Raw genomic sequence first — 21,039 nt, 5'->3', positions numbered from 1 at the left:
GCTGTTAGTTTAAAAAAAAAAAAAAAGGAAACATTTTTGGTTTTACAGTAATTTTAGGTTCCAGATGACAAATGCTCCCTAAGGTGTCAAGCATCTTCGTTGGCCATACCTCAGGTGGAGCTGGGCCACCAGCGGGGTTTTATACCCCTGACTGGGTTTGCCACGGCAAACCGAACGCTCAGATAGCCAGGGGTCCTGCCTCCCTCAATTCTCTGAGGCACCTTCTTCCTCTGGAAGAAGTACCTGCTTAATGTTTCTTTAAGTTCCTTCTGTAAAAAAAAAAAAAAAGAAAAAAACAGTAGCGTAGAAGAAACAGAAGAGCAGAGCTTAGCAGGAACTTCGGGGAGGGCTTAGTCAGCAGGAGCTGTTGGCCAGAACTGAGCAGCGGTCGCCTGATTGTTAACCTGGGGATTCAAGGTCGATTGCGATGCTAGTGCCGGGAGGGAACCACAGTGCCTCGTTCCTTGTGTATTCCTGTGCATTAGTAGGTCCGACCGGTCTCTGTCAGCATTCCTGGGAACTCCTGGTGGGGATTGCATCCATTCCCAGCAGTGGCTCAGTGGGCCTGAGTCTATGGGAGGCCTCCTGGGGGAGCACCGTGAGGCGCGATCAGGAGACATGGTGTGAAAAATAAATTGGCCACCTGATGCGCATCTGAACTTGCGTCCCCTCTGGCATGTGTTTTGGGGCAGGAAGGCCCCTCGAGCCAAGCAGGAAATCTCAGCAGGAGGTCAGCAGGGTCCATTCTGTTGCCACTGGGGAGGCAGTGCAGGAGACCGCAGGGCGGTTTGGCAATTCTTCACCTAGTCAGGCAGGATGCCTCGGAAGGGGAAATTAAGACTGACAGTTCCCCGTGATCGGGGGATTTTTACCCAAATTTTATTCTCCTTCTCTATAAGCCCTACCTGGATGGGGGAGAAGTGGAGAAAGAAGGCGGGCAGGGGATTGCCCACGGGCCCCTGCGGCTTCTCAGGGGGTCTGGCAGTATTCTTCAATGCCTGGGTTTGCGCCGTGTAGCTGCAGAGGCTGGTTCCAGAGACAGTGAGGACTTGGATCAGTCCCAATTGGACCCCCTCGATGCAGGGGCTGACCCCTAATGCAGACAGGGCAAAAGATGATCCTGATCCTGATGAGTTCGCGGTCCTAGAGGGAGACGATCCTTGGGTAGTGTCTTTAAAAAGGATGAACTGCGCCCTCTCATCCTGCAGGTGCTGGAGGAATTAGGAGTGTAGTTCACTCAGGAAGAGTCGGATAATGAGGGTGTTAACCCAGTCCTGGATGGGCTGAGGGGGCCCTCTAGCATTTCTCCATTGCCAAGAAGATCCAAAAGCTGGTGAACCAGGAGTGGGACCCCAGATGCCGGCCTGAAGGTGGGGGAGAGTGATGGCCAAGCCTTACCCTTTAATGGAGGACTCCCTGGAATTGCTGAGGATTCTGAAGGTGGATGTGGCTGTCTCGGCAGTAACCAAGAAGACAATCCCGGTGGCTGGGGCAGCGGCCCTGAAGGATGTCCAGGATCGTAAGCAACTCAAATGGATGTTTGAGGTCTCAGCGTTGAGTCTTCGGGCAGCTGGCTGTGCCAGTTTAATACAAGGGGGTCTGTCTGTTGGGTTCAGAAGGACCTGACACCGATGTCCACGGTGGACGGCTGCTCATTGCAGGCCATGCGTCTGGAGGTAGGCATAGCCTACATGGCAGATGCTTTGTATGATTTGGTGCATACATCAGCTCACTACATGGTCTCCTCAGCGGCTCATAGGCTGCTGTGGTTACATCAAGTTTCTTCACTTCAAAGTGAGTCAACATTTTCAGTTCAGATCCCTCCTGTTCGGCTTGGCGACGGTGCCCCGCACATTCACCAAGGTGATGGTAGTGGTGGCTGCGGCTCTTGGCTGGGACGGAATTTTGGTCCACAAGTATCTAGACGTTTGGTTTGAGCGACGTCTAGAGAGGAATGCGAGAAGTCCATCCGAAGAGTGATGTCTACCTTACAGTCTCTCGGTTGGGTTGTCAACGTGCAGAAGAGTCAGTTGGAACAGGCTCAATTGCTGGTTTACTTAGCAGCCCACTTCGACACTCAGTGAGGCAGGGTTTTCCTGGCAGCAGATCGGGTGTCAAAGTTGCAGTCTCAGGTCAAGCGTCGTCTTCGTCTGGAGGCGCCCAAAGTGTGTGTCCTGGGGTCCATGGCATCCATGTTGGACTTGATCCCATGGGCGTTTGCGCACATGAGACCATTGAAATGCATGCTGTTGTCCGTGGAGTCCCTGCTCAGAGGAGTTTCATCTTCCCTTGCCTCTGCTTCAGGAGTCCAGGTCCAACCTCTCGTGGTGGCTGTCTTGTCCCAGTTTAGAGAAGGGGATGGATCTGGAGCCTCCAGTCTGGGTGGTGGCCTCCACGGACACAAGCCTCTCCTGTTGGGGAGCAGTGTGCTTGGGCCAGTCGGCACAAGGCCTGTGGTAACCAGAGGATAAGTTCTGGTCCATCAGTCACCTTGAGACTAGGGTGGTCCGTCGAACTCTGGAGAGTTTTCTACCCCTGGTCCAGGGTTGCGTGGTTCGAGTGTACTCTGACGACGTGACGGTTGTGGCATACATCATTCGGCAGGACAATACGAAGAGTCATGCAGTGGTGTTGGTAGCCTGGAGATTATCTGCCTGGGTGGAGTGTCATCTCAAAGGTCTAGCTGGAGCTAGACAACAGAGTAGCAGAGTAGACAACATGTAGCAGAGTAGACATGTAGACAACATGTAACAGAGTAGCAGAGTAGACAACATGTAGACGGACTTCTCAGCAGGCAGCAATTGGATCCTGGGAAGTGGGAGTTGTTCACTGAGGCATGGAACCACATCTGTGCGAGGTGGGGCACTCTTCAATTGGATCTTATGGTGACGTGGCTCAACTCCAAGACGGAGAGGTTCTTCAATCGCCAAAAGGAACTCTGTTCAGTGGGCCTCAATGCTCTGCTGTGCCCTTGACCAGCAATTCTTCTGTTCATCTTTCCTCCTTGGCCCCTCATAGGTTGTGTCCTCTGGTGCATAGAATCACATCCCAGGACCGTGGTTAGTGGTACTGGAGTGGTCGCGGAGACCATGGTTCACAAATCTGGGTCGACTTGCGGTGGGCGGTCTTGTCAGTCTGACTCATCGTCCAGACCTGTTGCGTCAGGGTCCCATATTTTCGGATCGAGAGAATCACTTGTGTCTCGTGGCTTGGCTTTCGAGAGGCGGAGACTTCAATTGATGGGTTACTCCGAACAGGTCTTCTCCACTGTTTTTCAATCCAGAAGACCAGCGACCTCTGTATATTGGGGTCTGGAAACTTGTTTGAAGTTTGGTGTCTTCAGCGTCGTCTAGATCCTCTGGTGGAGGTGTCACGTGCTGGATTTCCTGCAGCAGAGGTTGTCCAAAGGTTTGGCTTACAACTTGCTTCATGTGCAGGTGGCTGCTTTGGGTGCACTTAGAGGCAGTTTTCAGAGTAGGACTCTTTCACCCAGATGTGGTAAGGTTCCTCAAAGGGGTTAAGCTGTTACATCCTCTGGTGCAGAAGATCTGACCAGATTGGAGTCTCAACCTAATACTTTGTGTCCTTTGCAGAGCCCCCTTTCAACCCTTGGGAAGGGCTACCCTGAAGGATTTGACTTAGAAAACGGTCTTTTTAGTAGCTATTTGTTCAGCTCAAAGGATTTCAGAACTTCAGGCTATCTCATGTAGGGATCCGTTTTTGTGGATTTCCAGGAATGGAATCTCATTGAGAACAGTGCCTTCCTTTGTTCCTAAGGTGGTGTCTACCTTTCATGTTAATCAGATGGTAGATCTGGGGTTTCTAGAGTGGTCTAAAGATTCTCCTCAGGATAGAGAATTACATCTTCTGGATGTGCGGCGGGCGCTACTTCGGTATTTGGAGGTTACTAATGCTTTTCATTGCTAAGATCATCTGTTTGTCCTCTTCAGTGGACTGAAGAAAGGGGGCAAAGCCTCTAAAGCTATCATATCTCGTTGGCTTATGGAGGCCATTTGTTCGGCTTACATTTGTAAGGGATGACAAATTCCTGTCGGTTTGCAGTTGCAACCACTAGGGTACAGGCTGCTTCCTGGGCTGAGTGTCAACTTCTGTTGCCACAGGAGATTTGTAGGGCAGCAGAGTGGTCCTCAGTTCCTACTTTTACCAGACATTTTCGTCTGGATATCAGGGCACAGGATGAGCAGTCCTTCGGGGAGCATGTCCTGTGCACAGGTGTTTAGGGATGCTTAGGTACATCCCACTGATCTGGGTATGTTCAGGAAAGGAAAATTGGTTCTTGCCTGCTAATTTTCAATCCTGTAATATCACTGATCAGTCCAGAGGCCCTCCCGTTTGATGCGGAAAGACTGATTTCCTGACAAGTTTTGCTGCTTAGTACAGAACTTTTCTGTTTAATAAATAATTTTTCTCTTTAGTGGGCAGTTACGAGATTTGTTTGGTTCTTGACGAATACGGTTTATAGTTCAAGGTATCCCACCTTTAGATCCCTATGTCTGTGTGAAGGGGTCTTTAAAGTATCTTAGCTTGGGTACAGGTCAATACTGAGGTCCTGCAGGTGGCACTCTCAGTTAAGCAGAAGTGCCTCAAAGTTTTGTTCTCTGACTCCATCTGCTGGTGGGAGTGCATAACCCACTGATCTGGACCGATCTGTGGTATTACAGGAACGAAAATTAGCAGGTAAGAACCAATTTTCCTGTATACATCTTGGGTGGTGACCCAGGAAGATGTGATCTCATCTCCTGCTTCCCAGGTTGGTTTAGAAGTGGCAGTCTTTGAGGAGGAACAGAACAGATTTAGGAGATGGTGAGCCTCTGTCTTGCATCTGTGCAGCAACATTAATGCAAACTGTTGTCCAACCCATTCTAGAAACACTGGGAGCAACAGAGTTTTGAACATTTCTATACCGGACTCTATTAAAAGTTATAGTTTTTGAGCTACGTGGTGCAGTGTTTTGACATTTTTCAGGCTATAAGGACCATTCAAGGAACTCTTCCCTCTGTATTACTGATATTACATTTGCTGCTGTAATTCATGTCTGGTTTGTTAGTTTGTTACCAGGGGAAAAAAACAATTATTTCCCACCCCATGCAGCGTGCCTGGATAACACTAAAACCCTTACTGACTTTAAGTTAGAGAAAAGTCCCTTTCAGGGCTAACCCTCAGCATTGCTCCGTGGGGCCGACGCAGTAAGCCGCGCACAAAAACATGCATCCAAACTGGGCACCCATTTTGGGGTTTTTTTAACATGCGCACAGCCACGTCTCCTGGACGCCCGATGCAATATGGTGATGAGATGTGCCTGGCTAAAAAAAGGATGCGTTAGGGATTGTGTGTCCTTGGCACCGGGCACCCAGGAGATGTGGCTGTGTTCTGTTCCTCCTTAAAGACTGCCACTTCTAAACTGACCTGGGAAGCAGGAGGTGAGATCACATCTTTCTGGGTCACCACCTAACGTGTATTGGGGGGGGGGGGTGATCTGGGCTGTGAGAATCCCTCAAATTCTATTGGAGAGGCCTGCCCCTTCCTCAGGGATGTACAGCTGTTGACTTCATGCAGCAACGTTTATCTCTTCTTCTTCACTTGAAATGCTCATCGCAAGCTTTGACAGATTTATTTTTTTTTCCTGTAAGATTGAAGTCAGACAATTTTAATGAGATTTTTAAGCTGCCTTAGTAGAATCCTGTAATGGAAGTACTATTTTTAATCCTGCCTAAACTCTAATTTAAATGACATGTGGTGATACTTCAAGAGCAGTAATCCGCTTGCTTCTTATTTGGTCAGGCAGCCCGTGAAGGTGATGTGCTTAGTCATTGGCAGAAAGACGAGATTGAGGGGGGAATTGGGTGACAGTAATAAGCACAGACTCTTCAAGTGAACACATGGAGCAGCATCAGTGGAGGGGGAATGAGCACTCCAACTCTTACCCGGTGGTGGGAAAGGGAGCAAGTTAATTTATATGATGGAAGGGACAGCAGAAAAGAACTAGAAACTCGCAAGAGCAGGAAGAAGCACCTTGTCATTGAAGGCGTGTTCTCATACTTTGGTGTGTTGTGTAGGGCTTCCAGCTTTATGGTACTGATTTTTATGGCCTCGAGTTTTATAATTAAGGATTCATCAAATTTGAGAATTCACCATTTTGCATTATATTTTAAAATACCTTAAAGCATGGATCAATGTAAAAGGCAGCATAAGATCAACAGCTTTACTAATACATCTGACATACACATTCACTCTGCATTTTACTATTAATTTTAAGACACCATTTTTATTTTTAATGGTAACTTTTCTTGTTGTGTGTGTTTTTTTTTGTTTTTGTTTTTGTTTTTAAGATGTTGTGCTTCACAATCCTGAAAATGAATTAAGGAATTCCTGCTTTTGATTTGTTTCTGCAGATCCTGAAGTCCACCCTCAAAATGAAGACTACTGGGGTCATGTGAACCCCATTGGGCCCAGAGCCTGCTATGATGAAGGGAAGAGAGTTGCAGAAACCATGTGCTATGCTTACATGAAACAGGTAGGTTGCTGGCAAGGTCAGAAATCTCTGCTTGCTAGCAGCAATATCAAAGTAAGGCAAACCAAAATGAGCTAGAATGACTTTAGGAAATCTTTTTGTTAGGTGATAGAGGGGAGGAGTTTGGTAACAGTCTTAAAAGAAGAAATTTCTAATTTTGTATTGGTCTAGATTCAGATATTATAAAATAAATATAGATATAGATAGATACTCAGTTTTTGTTTTATGATAAAATCTCAAAGCATGTTTTGTCTCGAATATTTTTAAAGAAAATTGTCTTCTCATGTAAGCTACACCGTTCCACTTTGCTCCAAAACCCATTAAGAAGCATGCTCCACTTTCCAAAGCAGCAGAAATGACTTAAAATATGGTTTTAAGTTGCACACACATAGAATCAAAGAATTAAGAGAACTGTTTTTTTTTTAAGTTTATAATTTATGTACATATAGTACAAAGATTCTAAATCATAAATGCACAATCTTATACAACAGCTGTGATAATAAATCAAACTTAAATATCAACATTAGCAATGGAATATAAACTACCATTTACAGAACTTTTCTTTACATGTAAATCAGCCAGGTACCCTACACTTTGTACCAGTTATCAGTTTGTTTATAATACGCCAAACACAAATTCTTTTTCACCTGCTAGACCAGTCCAGCTCACTTGGGATTCTCTCCACTCCTTAGCTGTCAGAGATGATGGAGGGAATCTGATCTTCTGCCTTGCTAGTTATCCTTCTGTTAAACGTCTTTGATAGTTTACACTGCAGTTAGTTTCTCAAAATGACCCCCTCAGCTTTTCTGCCTTTCTGATAATACTTTAGTTAACTGTGATATTGAAGTGAATAGGTGTTATCTTACACCTTCTCAAGGTAAAGTACCCTTTCTTTTAAGGCAAAAGACACAGGAATAAGCTAGCCTTTTTTTTATTTTAAAGGCAAGCCCACCCTCCTCTCCCCCACCCAGGAATAACAAGTGTGCCCCATAGTCTCTCTTTTTCACAAAAATTCCCCAGTAAAGCAATACTTCAAATCCCGTTCAGTCACCAGCCCAGGCAGCTTCTGCTCTCAGTACGCCCTCAGAACCAAGAGAATATCTGTGTTGGCCTCTAAAAATCGATCTGTGATGAATTCTAGGATGAATCGTGCAGAGAGGAATGATTTTGTTCTTGGAAATCTATTTCCCACATCAAACCAGCCTCAATTCCATATCTTTAACAAATCCTAGAATTTCTTCTAATGGATTCATGAATTGGACCAGATTTATCCGTGACTGAATCAATGATTGTATTGATCTTCTCTGAGCAAAAGCTGACCATGTAGAAACAAAACAGGAATATATACAATTTATTGGATCTCAATGGGGTAATAAATTGAACCTACAGTGATACTAGAACCTGCAAGCTTATATTTTAAATCTATACTCTATCTTTTTTTTTATTCTAGTAATCTTGTCAGTTGATAGTGGAAGGGTTTGTGTTTTTTTGTTTTGCTTTTTTTTAACCTTGGTATATTTTCAGTTATACAGAATAGGGAAATGTATCAGTGAAAAAAGCGAGAGCAAAATATCTAGGAAAAAAAAAGAACTGACTAAAATCAATGTGGATTTGCTAAGCCAAACACTAATATCACAACTAAGGAGGGTCCCCAAGATTAAATAAAAGGTTCAATAAGAAAAATACCATGCTAGGACTGTGGCCTTAAGAGTAGCCTATTCTCTGTCTCAGAAAAGAGCAAATAAGAAACTAATAACCATGTTACAGCTTTCTCTGAGGACAAGCAGGATGGTAGTTTTTCACACATGGGTGACATCAGATGGAGCCCCGATGTTGGGGAAAACTAATATCAAAGTTTCTAGAACTTTCACTAGGCACGCTGAGTGTGCCTATACCACGCGTCCACGCAGGGTCTCTCTCCGTGGAGCTGTAAGTCGTGTGGTGTGAGTGAGCTCACTTTTGGCTGTTTTTTGGCCATATAGAAAACTTTCCTTTTCCTTGCATTTTTCACAGGTTTTTTCTCGTTCTGTCGCTTCTCCCTCTCTGTGTACCTCCCAGTAGTGTTCCTAGTCAGGGTTTTCTGCGATTCTGGTAAGTTTCCTTATGTGGTCGATTCCCCAGTAGCAGCTGTGCTTCTGTGCCTGCTGGCCAACGACGCCTGCTGCCATCGATTTCTGTTTTGTGGCCCTTATTGTTTCGTCCCGACATGGCCACGTCTGGTTTTAGGCAATGCCCCCAGTGCCCGAGGGCCATGTCCATCACTGGTCCTCATAAGATATATGTCCTGTGGTTGGAGGCTGTACATAATTTTGTGTACACAGGGACAGGGCAAATCAGAACACTTCGATTCAGAAAAAGATTTTAAAATATAATTTATTCAGCTGTTTATAAGAAATTCCAAGACAAGTGTTCTGGGAGATACAATATAACTGCCCTCTATCTGTAATACCTTGCATCTCCCTCTTGAACCCTAAATTATCATATTAAAATCACACTGAGACACAGCACCCTCTATGTGATCAAAGCAGCTTCCATAGATAAAGATAAAAAAAAACCTAGTACATATGCATTTAGCTGATTCAGCATATAAGTATTATAAAGTCTAAGACTGGAACATACTACTTAACTTGGAACATACAAACTAATAAAAACAGCATCACTTCAGATGCTATCATTAACTTGAAAACCTAAGTGCTGACAGAAAATGAAAGAACCTAAATTCTGCATAAAGTCATTCCCACAAAACATAGAAAAAAACAAAAAGCAGGTATAAATTGTAAGCCTTGCAGTCCATATAATAGGTAAGAACGTCTGTGACCAAGAATAATTTCTGCATTCAGTGCGTATATAGTTCTTTTAGTAGGATTCAGTAATGATGTCAAGGCAAAATCTCTTAGCTCCTTAGATTAGATGCATGTGTATGAAGTCAAACCTAAATAAAAGTGCAACAAATCCGATTAAGTAGTAAGAAAATACTTTTATGTCACGTACTCCCTATATTTAATTTGCCAAATAATCCCCACATTATTTCAAAACATCATGCAATGGTCCAGACCACAAACATAAATACTCAGACTTTACATTAAAACATATATGTCACAGAACTGACTACATAATGCATGCATTCATTCATTCCTCCTTGTACACATGTAACATAGAACAGACAACATGACAAACTTTTGAGCTCAAAAAGAAAAACGTATTTTAAAATATAAAAGAATTGGATCGATCCACAAAAGAAAACAAAAACTCAGGATTAAAAATAGAATAGATCTATTAAAAATGAAAAAGGAATCAAACTGGAATAAACTGCATTCTTCATCTCCCATAGAACAGAGACAGATGCGCTTTGTGCTTTGGTACCCTGGAAAGAAATCTAATATATAACAGTTAATATAATGATTAAAATGAAAATTAAAACATAACATTACAGGTTCCTTAAAAGTCAAACTACTGATATACCTTAATTCAGAAAAAAACAGTCATAAAGCTACTTTCCTTTCTCTGTTGGTCCACCCCTAGGAGGCACTGTCCCCTGTGATAAGAACTACTTCCTTTTACCAATCTAAAATCTTTTTTGTTTTCCTATGCCTGTAAACTCCTAACTCGCCTTCTAAAAGAGAAACTTAAAACAGACAACTTTACATTTAATTACAAGTCATTTAACTCATCATACTAATTATAACTTTCAACTAGGCATCATATGACGTCCAGGGTTTCCTTTATGCACCCAAATGATCCTGAAGGGACATTGGCTTCGACTCGACAAGATAGAACAGCTATTTGGATCGAAAAAGTTCAAGCTATTGGCATTGATGAACCTGGGACAGTGTGCCATTGACATCAGCAGGTAGGGGCACCGAAGACCAACAACCATTGACCTCCAGGCAGAGGACATTGGGTTCCACATCATTGGCTTCAGCACCAGGGAATGACCAGGCCAAGCATCGAGGAAAGCCAAAGAAGCATTGGCACTGGTCTCGTCAGTGCACAGGTACCGGTCACGGGGATGCACCGGTTGAAGCTGCGATGCACCGGCTCAAGCTGCGATGCCCCTCCCCCCCCCGCCCCCCCCCCAAAAAAAGTGACCCTGTGGCAAGGAGTGCCTGTCCTCCATCAGTACAGGGGGTCCATGACGGTCTCCATTGGTTCTGATGCCAGTCACAATCTACCTCATGGGTCCAAGGAAGATCTGGCCACCTGTCCTTCCTCCCAGTATTGGAATCAGCAACGTTTGAGGAGGAGCTGGAGTGCCAAGTCAGCTGACAGTGGATTGGGTGCTGCAGGGCTTCGGTCCTGTGGCACTGATGGCACCGGATCCAGCATTGCCCAGCCTCTTACTGCTGCTGGAGAAGCTCAACATACTCATAAGGACATGCCATACCGGATCAGACCAAGGGTCCATCAAGCCCAGCATCCTGTTTCCAACAGTGGCCAATCCAGGCCATAAGAACCTGGCAAGTACCCAAAAACTAAGTCTATTCCATGTAACCATTGCTAATGGCAGTGGCTATTCTCTAAGTGAACTTAATAGCAGGTAATGGACTTCTCCTCCAAGAACTTATCCAATCCTTTTTTAAACACAGCTATACTAACTGCACCAACCACATTCTCTGGCAACAAATTCCAGAGTTTAATTGTGCGTTGAGTAAAAAAGAACTTTCTCCGATTAGTTTTAAATATGCCCCATGCTAACTTCATGGAGTGCCCCCTAGTCTTTCTATTATCCGAAAGAGTAAATAACCAATTCACATCTACAAGAGTAAATAACCAATTCACATCTACTCATTGGTGTGTTATCGATCCAGCTGGTGTCTGTTCCCAGGACAGCTTTGGTGCCCTGCAGGGCACAGCCCCCTACCATTAAAGTGGTTGTTGCTGGTTTTGCTGAGGAGGAAGTTCCACCTGGGCTGGCAGAAATGCTGAGGCTTGCAGCTCCCTTTCCAGTTTTACTGGTGCCTGCACATCTGGACGAAGACCAAGCACTTTGGGCACCATCCCCTGTAACGTACAGTGAGAATGAGGACCACTCCTGGGGGGATGGTTCTTTGAAATCATCCTCAAAGGGCTCTAAGGGTCTCCTTTCTCCTCCAGAGGAGCGAAGGAAATCTGTCTGAGGACTTGACCTTTGCAGGGTTTGTGAGTGATGGCAGAAGTCACTCCGTTTCAGTTAACAGAGTAGGATGCCAGGCACAAAATGCACCTGCGAGATTGTGGAGGTCCCGGTGCACGAGATCATTAAGGAGCTTGTGCTGAGGTTATGGGAACACCCCCCTCATAGTGACTCCCATTAATAAGAAGGCAGATGGGACCTACCTCGTCCAGAAGGCTTCCGGATTTGATAAGCATCTATGGTAGACAAATCTGCTCTCAAGGGCCAAGCGTTCTCATTTATTCCTTGGTGCCCCCAGGGAAGGACCACAGAGCAATGGATACTCTTGGGAGGAAGGTGTTTCAAGGCACCATGCTTATTGCGCCTATCAGCTGTATGTGAGCCAGTACTCGCAAGACATCTGGAAGCATGTGCAGGAGGTGGCCGAGCAGGTACCTCAACAGCAGCAGGATACCCTCATGTCGCAGGTGTATAAGGGCCTAGAGTGAGGCAAACGCTAGGTCCAAGCGACCTATATTTTCAAGAGAACATTTATTTTATTTTTATATACTGAAATTCGATCTGACATATCACATTGGTTTACAGTGAAACTGGAATTAAGAGGACATCTCTCATATCTTACAGTATAACCGCATCTACATTAACTGGCTTAATGAAACGTTAACATTGTTTGCTACTGAGAACATAATCAACAAGAAACAAAGGTGCTAGGGGGGGACCTAGTCTTCAGGAACTTTCATATAGTGTAACTTAGCATCAATATTAACTGGATTAATGAATCATTAACATTGTTTGCTGCTATGAACATAGGCAACGAGGATCAAAGGTGCTAGGGAGGACCTAATCTTCATGTTCTTTCTTAGTGTAACTTAACATACATTATAATTGAAATAATACCCGTAGTAGCATCCTGTTACATTATCAGTGAGTATCTATGTAATATCTTAGAGTAATCTTTGGGTGGGCAGCTACTTTTTTATAGTGTTGGTAGGAGGGTGGCCTTAGGAGGCTGATGAGAAGGCTTTTTGGAAGAGCCATGTCGTCAGGTTTTTTTTTTAGTTTGTTACATCGGTTCTGTTCTTAGCTGTACAAGTAGGTTGTTCCAAAGAGCTGGGCCTTTGGCTTTCTTACCGTTTTCAGGTGCGCCACTTTCGGTGGGGGAATTGGAAGTAGCCCAGTGCTAGTGGAGCAGAGACTCCTCTGGGGGATGTGATAGTGTAAGGATGCATTTTGCCAGTCAATCTTGTCATTGTTGAGTGTTTTGTGAATAAGGGTAAGGGCTTTGTATTGTATTCTGAATGGGATGGGTAGCCAGTGAAGGTGTTTGAGGATTGGTGTGATGTGATCCAATCTTTTACTGTTGGTGAGCGATCTTGCTGCTGCATTCTGTAATAGCTGCAATGAGCTGAGGGTAGCAGCTGGGAGGCCCAGGAGAAGCGTATTGCAGTAATTTTGAAAATAGTAGTGCCTACAGAACAGTTCGAAAGTCTTCGATGTAAAGGAGTGGTTTGAGTTTTTTAGGACTTGGAGTTTGAAGTATCCATCTTTTATCACAGTTAATGTGTTTTTTAAAGCTTAGTTCACTATCTATGATGACACCTAGGTCCTTTACTATGGAGACTATTTGATTATTCATATGAGAGGCTGTGCAATCGTGGGAAAGAGCTGTGGTGGTTTTGTTTGTTATATGAGGATTTCAGTTTTACTATGGCTGAGTGTGAGACATTTGTGAGAGAAGCTGTGTGATTTCAGATAAATAAGTCTCCCAGAGTTTTAGGGTGTTCTCGAGGAACTCTAAGGGGGAGCAGAATTTGGACATCTTCCGCATAGACGAAGGATAGGCCTAATCCGGATAGAAATTTATAGAGGGGCAGCATGTAAATGTTAAAGAAGGTAGATGATAAGGAAGATATTTGCGGGATGCCGTGTGGAAGGGGTATTTGTTTGGATTCTGAGTTTAGTCTTACTTTGTAGGATCTGCCTGATAGATGGGAGTTGAACTATTTGTGGAGTTACATAGGCCAATTTCTCTTAATCTATTTAATAGTATTTCATGGTTAATGGTGTCAAATGCGGCGGAGATGTCAAGTAAGATTAATAGGTAGGAGCAGCCGCCCTCAAGTCCTCTGAGGACTGTCAGCAAGGCTGAGTAGTAGCGTTTCAGTGCTAAAGAACTTTCTGAAGCCGTGTTGGGCTGGAAATAAAATGTTCTGGTTTTCCAAATGCTCAGTTGGTGATTGACAATTTTTTCTAGGATCTTGGCTAGGAAGGGAAGATTGAAGATGGGCCTGAAATTTGTTAGGTCGGATTTGTCGAGTTGAGGTTTTTTTGAGAATAGGCTTGATGATGGCACATTTAAGGTTGTCCGGGAAGGTACCCTGTTCGAGTGATAGGTTGACTGTCAGCTATGGGTCTGGCGATAATGTTGGAGATTTGTTTCAGGATTTTTATTGGGATGGGGTCGAGGAGATGTGCAGCAGGGTTTGTTTTTTAGGTGATTGCTTCAACTTCAGATGATGCAACGGTCTCAAATTGTGTCCATGTGGCTTTAGGTCTGGTTGATGATGTTGTCGTGTCCTTGTTCTTCACGTAAGGGTTTTTTGCGATTAAGGTTGTTTTGTCCCTGAAAAATTGGGCTAGTTCTTCGCAAGATCTCGTTTGATTATCATTTGCGGGTGACTTGGTTGTGTGAGGTCCTTTACATATGCAAATAAGGTTCTGGGATTAAATTGATAGTTATGAATCTTCTTGGCGTAGAACTCTCATTTGGCTTTCTCGATGTCTGATCTCTAAATGTATAGAATGGTTCTGTACTTGTCTTTTAGGTAGGGAGTTTGGTTTCTCCTCCATCTTTTTTTCCACTTGTCTTAGTAATCGTTTGATATTTTTTAACTCTGGGGTATACCATGGGGCTTTATATTTGGTGGATGGCTTGATTTTCTTTTCTGATAATTGGGCATTTAATTCTTGCTACTTCCGAGTTGATGGTGATCCAGGAGTTTACGACTGAGTTTGCATTATTCTTGTTTAGGGATTTCAGGGTTTACGGAAGAATTTCAGTTAGGTCCTCGTTGGTGCAAGGTTTGGTAAATTCAGTGTATTTATTGAGATTGTCTCCGTGATGGAGATTTCCAGGTGTAACTTGGTTTGTAGAAGTTTGTGATCTGACCAGGGAATTGAGGTTGCTGTGGGTGGGACGTTGTAAGAGATTTTCCCATTGAATATTAGATCAAGTGTGTGACCTGACCTTTGGGTGGGGATGTTAATTATTTGTTTAAATCCGATGGCCGTCATGGTGTCCATTAGAAGTTTGCAGGTGGATGAGGGAGGTATTTTATCAATATGGAGGCTGAAATCACCCAGGACAATTGCGGGGATATCCATGTTGATGCTGGTTGTGATGGCTTCTATTAGTGGAGACAGGTTGAGTTCGAGTAGGCCTGCTGAGGAGTAGATCAGAAAAATTTGTGTTTTTTAATTTGAAGACTTATTTCAAAGGGTGATGGTAGGTTGATGGGGTGGATTTTAAATTTAAATTTCTTTAGGGCCATGAACAAAAGACCCACCTCCTTTTCTTTTTGGTCTGGGTATAGAGTAAATGTTGTAGGTTGATTTGGGAAGTTGGTTGATTAGTGCAACGTCTGAGTTTTTGAGCCATGATTCAGTCAGACAAAATAAGTCAGGGCGGTTGTCTAAGAGGAGGTCGTGAATGATCGGTATCTTTTTTTTGTCAGACTTTGCATTAAGTAGAAAAAGGGTCTGCATGGAGAGTCTAGCAGAAATCAGTGCACGCAGAATAGCATGGACCGGAGATTCAGGAACAACTTGCTGACATGCTGTGTACTAGGGAGAATCTCTTTGGAGATAGGGTGAGGGATACTGTGGCCCAACTTCAAGAACACCATAAAACATCGTGGCAGAAATTCAGCAGGGCCAGCAGGTGTCAGCCTGGCGCATGTTGAGACTATTGGGCCACATGCCCACAACCATCCTTGTCATTCCCTTGGCATGTTTACACATACGCAGAGCCCAATGGACCCTGAGGTCCCAATGGCGCCAGGTCATTCAGAGCCTTCAGGTTTGCATCCGAGTCACCCCATCTCTCTGGGACTCATTGTTCTGGCAGTGGGTACTTTCAAATCTGGAACTGGGATCTCTTTTTGAAGTCATCCTACCCAAATTGTCCTAATTACAGAGGCATCCGTCCTGGAGTGGGAAGCTCATACAGATGGGCTTAGGATCCAGTGTCTCTGGTCTATAGTTACCCGGATCGCCCCTGGAGCCTTTTTTAAATATTGGGGTTATATTGGCCACCCTCCAGTCTTCAGGTACAATGGATGATTTTAATGATAGGTTACAAATTTTAACTAATAGATCAGAAATTTCATTTTTTTAGTTCCTTCAGAACCCTAGGATGCATACCATCCGGTCCAGGTGATTTGCTACTCTTTTTAGTTTGTCAATCTGGCCTGCTACATCTTCCAGGTTCACGGTGATTTCGTTCAGTTCGTCTGACTCATCACCCCTGAAAACCATCTCTGGAACTGGTATCTCCCCAACATCCTCATTAGTAAACACGGAGGCAAAGAATTCATTTAGTCTTTCTGCAATGGCCTTATTTTCCCTAAGAGCCCCTTTAACCCCTCTGTCATCTAATGGTCCAACAGACTCCCTCACAGGTTTCTTGCTTTGGATATATTTTAAAATGTTTTTATTATGAGTTTTTGCTTCTATGGCCAACTTCATTTCAAATTCTCTCTCCGCCTGTTGTATCAATATTTTACACTTACCTTGACAATGCTTATGTTTTATCCTATTTTCTTCAGATGGATCCTTCTTCCAATTTTTGAAGGATTTTTTTGGATAAAATAGCCTCTTTCATCTCACCTTTTAACCATGACGGTAATCGTTTTGCCTTCCTTCCACCTTTCTTAATGCGTGGAATACATATGGACTGTGCCTCTAGGATTGTATTTTTAAACAATGTCCAAGCCTGAACACTTTTAACCTTTGCAGCTGCACCTTTCAGTTTTTTTCTAACTATTTTCCTCATTTTATCAGTTTCCCTTTTTAAAATTTAGTGTTAGAGCTGCAGATTTACTTATTGTCCCCCTTCCAGTTATTAGTTTAAATTTGATCATGTTATGATCACTGATGCCAAGTGGCCCCACCACAGTTAATTCTCTCACCAAATCCTGCGTTCCACTAAGAATTAAATCTAAAATAGCTCCCTCTCTTGTTGGTTCCTGAACCAATTGCTCTATGAAACAATCATTTATTACATCCAGGAACTTTGTCTCTAGCAAGTCCTGATGTTACATTTACCCAGTCAATATTGGGGTAATTGAAATCTAAAAGTGAAAAAAAGTGGTTCAATATTTTTTCAAATCTGTAATGCTGTATGTTATGTTCTTATAAATTTAAAGAAATATACAGTTATGTGAAATTAGGGACCATCATACCACCCACTGTGCTTGCAAGTTAAAACTTGTATATTATGCAGTTTGTTGGGTCACTTTTAATCATTGGTCCAAACAAGTCCAATATTCAATTTTTAGCTTTTTAACTTTTTTTATAAACTTATATGTAAAAAAAATGCAGGAGATCTAACTTCCCTTCAGTGGTGCGTTGGACTACTGACCCCGACAGCCACTGAAGGGAAGTTATATCTCCTGCATTCTTTTTATATATAAGTTTATAAAAAAAATTTAAAAAGCTAAAAATTGAATATTTGAATATTGGACTTGTTTGGACCAATGATTAAAAGTGACCCAACAAACTGCATAATATACAGGTTTTAACTTGCAAGCACAGTGGGTTGTATGATCCCTAATTTCATATAACTGTATATTTCTTTAGATTTATAAGAACATAACATACAGCATTACAGATTTGAAAAAATATTGAACCACGTTTTTTCACTTTTATGTTACGTTAATCGTGGGTCTTTAGATTAAGAGAGACATTTTTTGTATTTTGGTAATTGAAATCTCCCATTATTACTGCACTGCCAAATTGGTTTGCTTCCCTGATTTCTCTTAGCATTTCATCATCTGTCTGAGCATTTTGTCCAGGTGGACGGTAGTATACACCACACCTATCACTATACTCTTACCCAACACACATGGGATTTCTACCCATATAGATTCTACTGAGCATTTACTCTCTTGTATGATCTTTATCCTGTTGGACTCTATACCCTCCCGGACATAAAGTGCCACACCCCCACCAAGTTGATCCTCCCTATCATTGTTATATAATTTGTACCCTGTTATAGCACTGTCCCATTGGTTATCCTCCTTCCACCAAGTCTCTGTGATGCCAATTATGTCACTCATCATTTGCTGCTATACAATCTAACTCTCCCATCTTACTTCTTAGACTTCTGGCATTGGCATACAGACATTTCAAAGTGTGGTTTTTGCTTGTTTTAACAACCTGCTTTTCAGTTGTTTGGGATAATTCAGAAATCATTAGCTGTGGTGATTTTTTACATATAGGTATATGAACTATGTTTGCTTTTAATGGAACCTCTCTGTTGGGATGCCCTAACTCTCCTGTTTCATTAGTATCCTTCAAGTTTTTATTCTCTCCTGTTCTTGCTTTTTCCTTCCCTCTCCTGTCCTATCTACATATATTTCAGCTTTTTTTTCCCTTGCTCAACCTTAACTCACACCCCTTTCCCTCTTCCCCACCTCTTCTCTTCCATCCCTATCCTTCTTTCTTGTCATCTCTCCTTCCTGTTTTATCCATCTCTTATGCCTGTGCACATCCAAATCCCTATTTCCACATCTCTTCATCCCTCTATTTCTCACTGTCTTCCCATTCATTCGATCTCTCATCTCCTCTTTCTCACCCCCTTCACCCTGCTTGATCCCCACTTCCCTCCCCTCAGCTTGGTCCTCTCAATTCCCCTTTTTCCCCCCATGCGATCCTAGGTCATCCCTTCTTTCTTGCTTCCCTCTTCATGTTTCTCTTGGTTCTTACATCTTTTGTTCATCTTCCACCCCAACCCCAGGGCCTCCATCCTGGTCTTCCTCCCCCCCATCCTGATTTGGTGATTATTATTCCTCCCTAGCAAACACAACTCTAAATTTTAAACAAGACTCAAAACTTTAAAGCATCCAACTTTGCATGCTGCCTCTGGGAGCCTCCCATCAAATCGCTTCACCCCAGAATTGTAAACTCATGAATTACTCATTTACAGGCAAGTAATTTCTATCATCTTGGTACAGATATTTACATAGTGCTTTGATTCTTAGTTTACTATGTTCCTTGTTGGTGAGCTTTTGCTGTTTTTGCATGCAACACATTTTCCACTTATTTTGAACCAAGGGAGGACATATGCATAAACCAAGAACAATATAACGTTGACCAAATCTCTACAGCCCTTCTGTGCTAGTGATACAAACATTACTAAGTACAGCTCGCCATATTCCCCATCCTATGGCTGCTTGGCTCTGATTTGCTCCAAGTCCTAAGGGCCCGAGTTCTAGAACGAACATTTCCTATAGGGTGCCCATATTCTGTCGTACAAAAACGACTTCTTTCGGAGAGAGTAAGTCATTTTCTCGATCACCGCTATGTCACAAACCTGTCATTACCAACGCGACATGAGCAGTTCCGACTTCTAATGAGTTGCTCTGGTGAACCTTAGCCACATGGATTAATTGATCGCAAAGTGTCCGCTGTGCCCCTGCGAGAGAGACACTGGCCCAGAGCCCAAGGAGACAAGTAACAGGCCTGACATTTTATTTGATGGCCCAGAATGTCTTCAGTCCTCTGCCCAACCCTTCTCCAGAACCTCCTCACTAGTGGACATCTCCACCTCTCCGCACCCCTTCCAGCACAGTGGGGAAGAAGAGAGGGAAAACTTGACAAAATCTAAGGGCTATCCTTATCAGCTTCTACATAAGTTCTGATCTGTGACTGCAATATGGAAACCTTGTGAGCCTTTTTTCCAAATTCTGCAGCCCCAGATTCCTATTCCAGCTGTTCATCAGACTGAAATATGAGCGTTGTAAAGTAAGGAGATGGCTCCCTGACTCTTCGTTCTCCATAAAGTACTTATTTTTCCCCTTTCTTTTCCTTTCCTTATCTTTTTAGCTGCCTACTGCATACCTTTCATAGTGGAATTAGACACACACCTGTTTCAGATGCATCTCTCAAATGTTTTCATCAATATTGTTAGTAATAATACAGTAAAAATAAGCAAGTGCTACGGAGTTAAACTGGGTTTGTGAAATTAAAATAAGAACAGTTTCTTATGAATCTCTTCCAACCAGTGTGTTGTAGCAGCTAAATATATTTACTGGAATTGGTTGTGTTATGCTTAAAGTAACCATTTGGAAACACATCATCTCAGAGCAGAATGATGTGGAAGTCAATCTGGACTGTTCAGCTGGGGTTCCTAGAGGGTGTGGCAGATTTGTGTGTCAGTAGTAATATTTGTAGGGAATTGGCAATCCTACCATCTGCCTCCCACTCGCACCCCTATAGTCTTTTGTTTCTTTTCCCCTTCTTTTTCCCTGTCTCACCCAGTGGGGGTAGTCTTTCCCGCTGGTGGACCGGAAACCCTGCAGCGCGTCGCTCTCACCGCGCTGCTGCACGGGTAGTCTCCCTGCTGGCAGTCTTTGCACGACCTTGTAGGCCGTCTTCCTCGTCGTGCCACTGCTCCCTGCCACTAAAATGACCAAAAAAATAAAAAGGTAATCTTTGCTCCGCGGGGCATTCCAACTGCAGACAAGGAAAGTGGGGGGGGGGGGGTTGGGGTGGTTTTTTTTTTGGGGGGGGGTGGTTTGGATTCAGTCTAGGGGCCATAGTTTGAGCAGCCCTGCACTAATATAGCAAACGACCGAGAAGTGTATTCTGAAGGGAGAGTGAAAGGTGGGTGGAGGATGGCCACAGTGTGCTAAAAAAAAATAAAAAAAAATGCACACCTCCTATTGCAGCAAGCATGTGAATCTCAATTCTAATAGGGCAAAAAAACAAACAAACAAAAAAAGAGATCCAGGAAAATACCAGAGAGGAGCAATAAAGGCAAGACTCTGTTCTATATTATGTTTATTGTTTAATGTAACGCCCCCCGGCGATAGTTGTGTTATTTGGAAACCGACTTGATTTGATATATATATATCAAGAAAGTCGGTATATAAAAACCCTAAATAAATAAATAAATAAGAGGCAGCCAAGCTGAAGTTTTGAAAACAAAATACCTGGCACTGATTCTTGACCTCATAATGCAGCGTTGCACAAGCTTTCATTTCTCAGAGAAAGGAAACCCTATTGCAGAATTTTCAGAAACTGAGCAGTCTGCTTGGCAAAGGCTTTTGTCCCATGATTAACAGCTGTAAAGTTATCCTGGTGAAATTGTATTTTACTAGCTCCAGTTCAT

The 21,039-nt window shown here is 43.2% G+C and overlaps 1 protein-coding gene across 2 annotated transcripts in view; it reads left to right on the top strand.

Moving 5' to 3' along the window:
- UXS1 (UDP-glucuronate decarboxylase 1) overlaps positions 1-21,039 on the top strand; it is a 149,784-nt gene that overhangs the window by 65,298 nt on the left and 63,447 nt on the right. For both annotated transcript variants that reach the window (XM_029604867.1, XM_029604868.1), the window contains exon 9: positions 6,414-6,535. In XM_029604867.1, coding sequence (XP_029460727.1) covers positions 6,414-6,535 — 122 coding nt within the window. The remainder of the gene's footprint in view (positions 1-6,413; positions 6,536-21,039) is intronic.

The sequence above is a fragment of the Rhinatrema bivittatum genome, chromosome 5, assembly GCF_901001135.1.
Source record: "Rhinatrema bivittatum chromosome 5, aRhiBiv1.1, whole genome shotgun sequence".
Taxonomy (NCBI): Eukaryota; Metazoa; Chordata; class Amphibia; order Gymnophiona; family Rhinatrematidae; genus Rhinatrema; species Rhinatrema bivittatum.
Note: the sequence above shows the minus strand (reverse complement) of the source record. Positions and strands in the feature narration are given on the sequence as shown.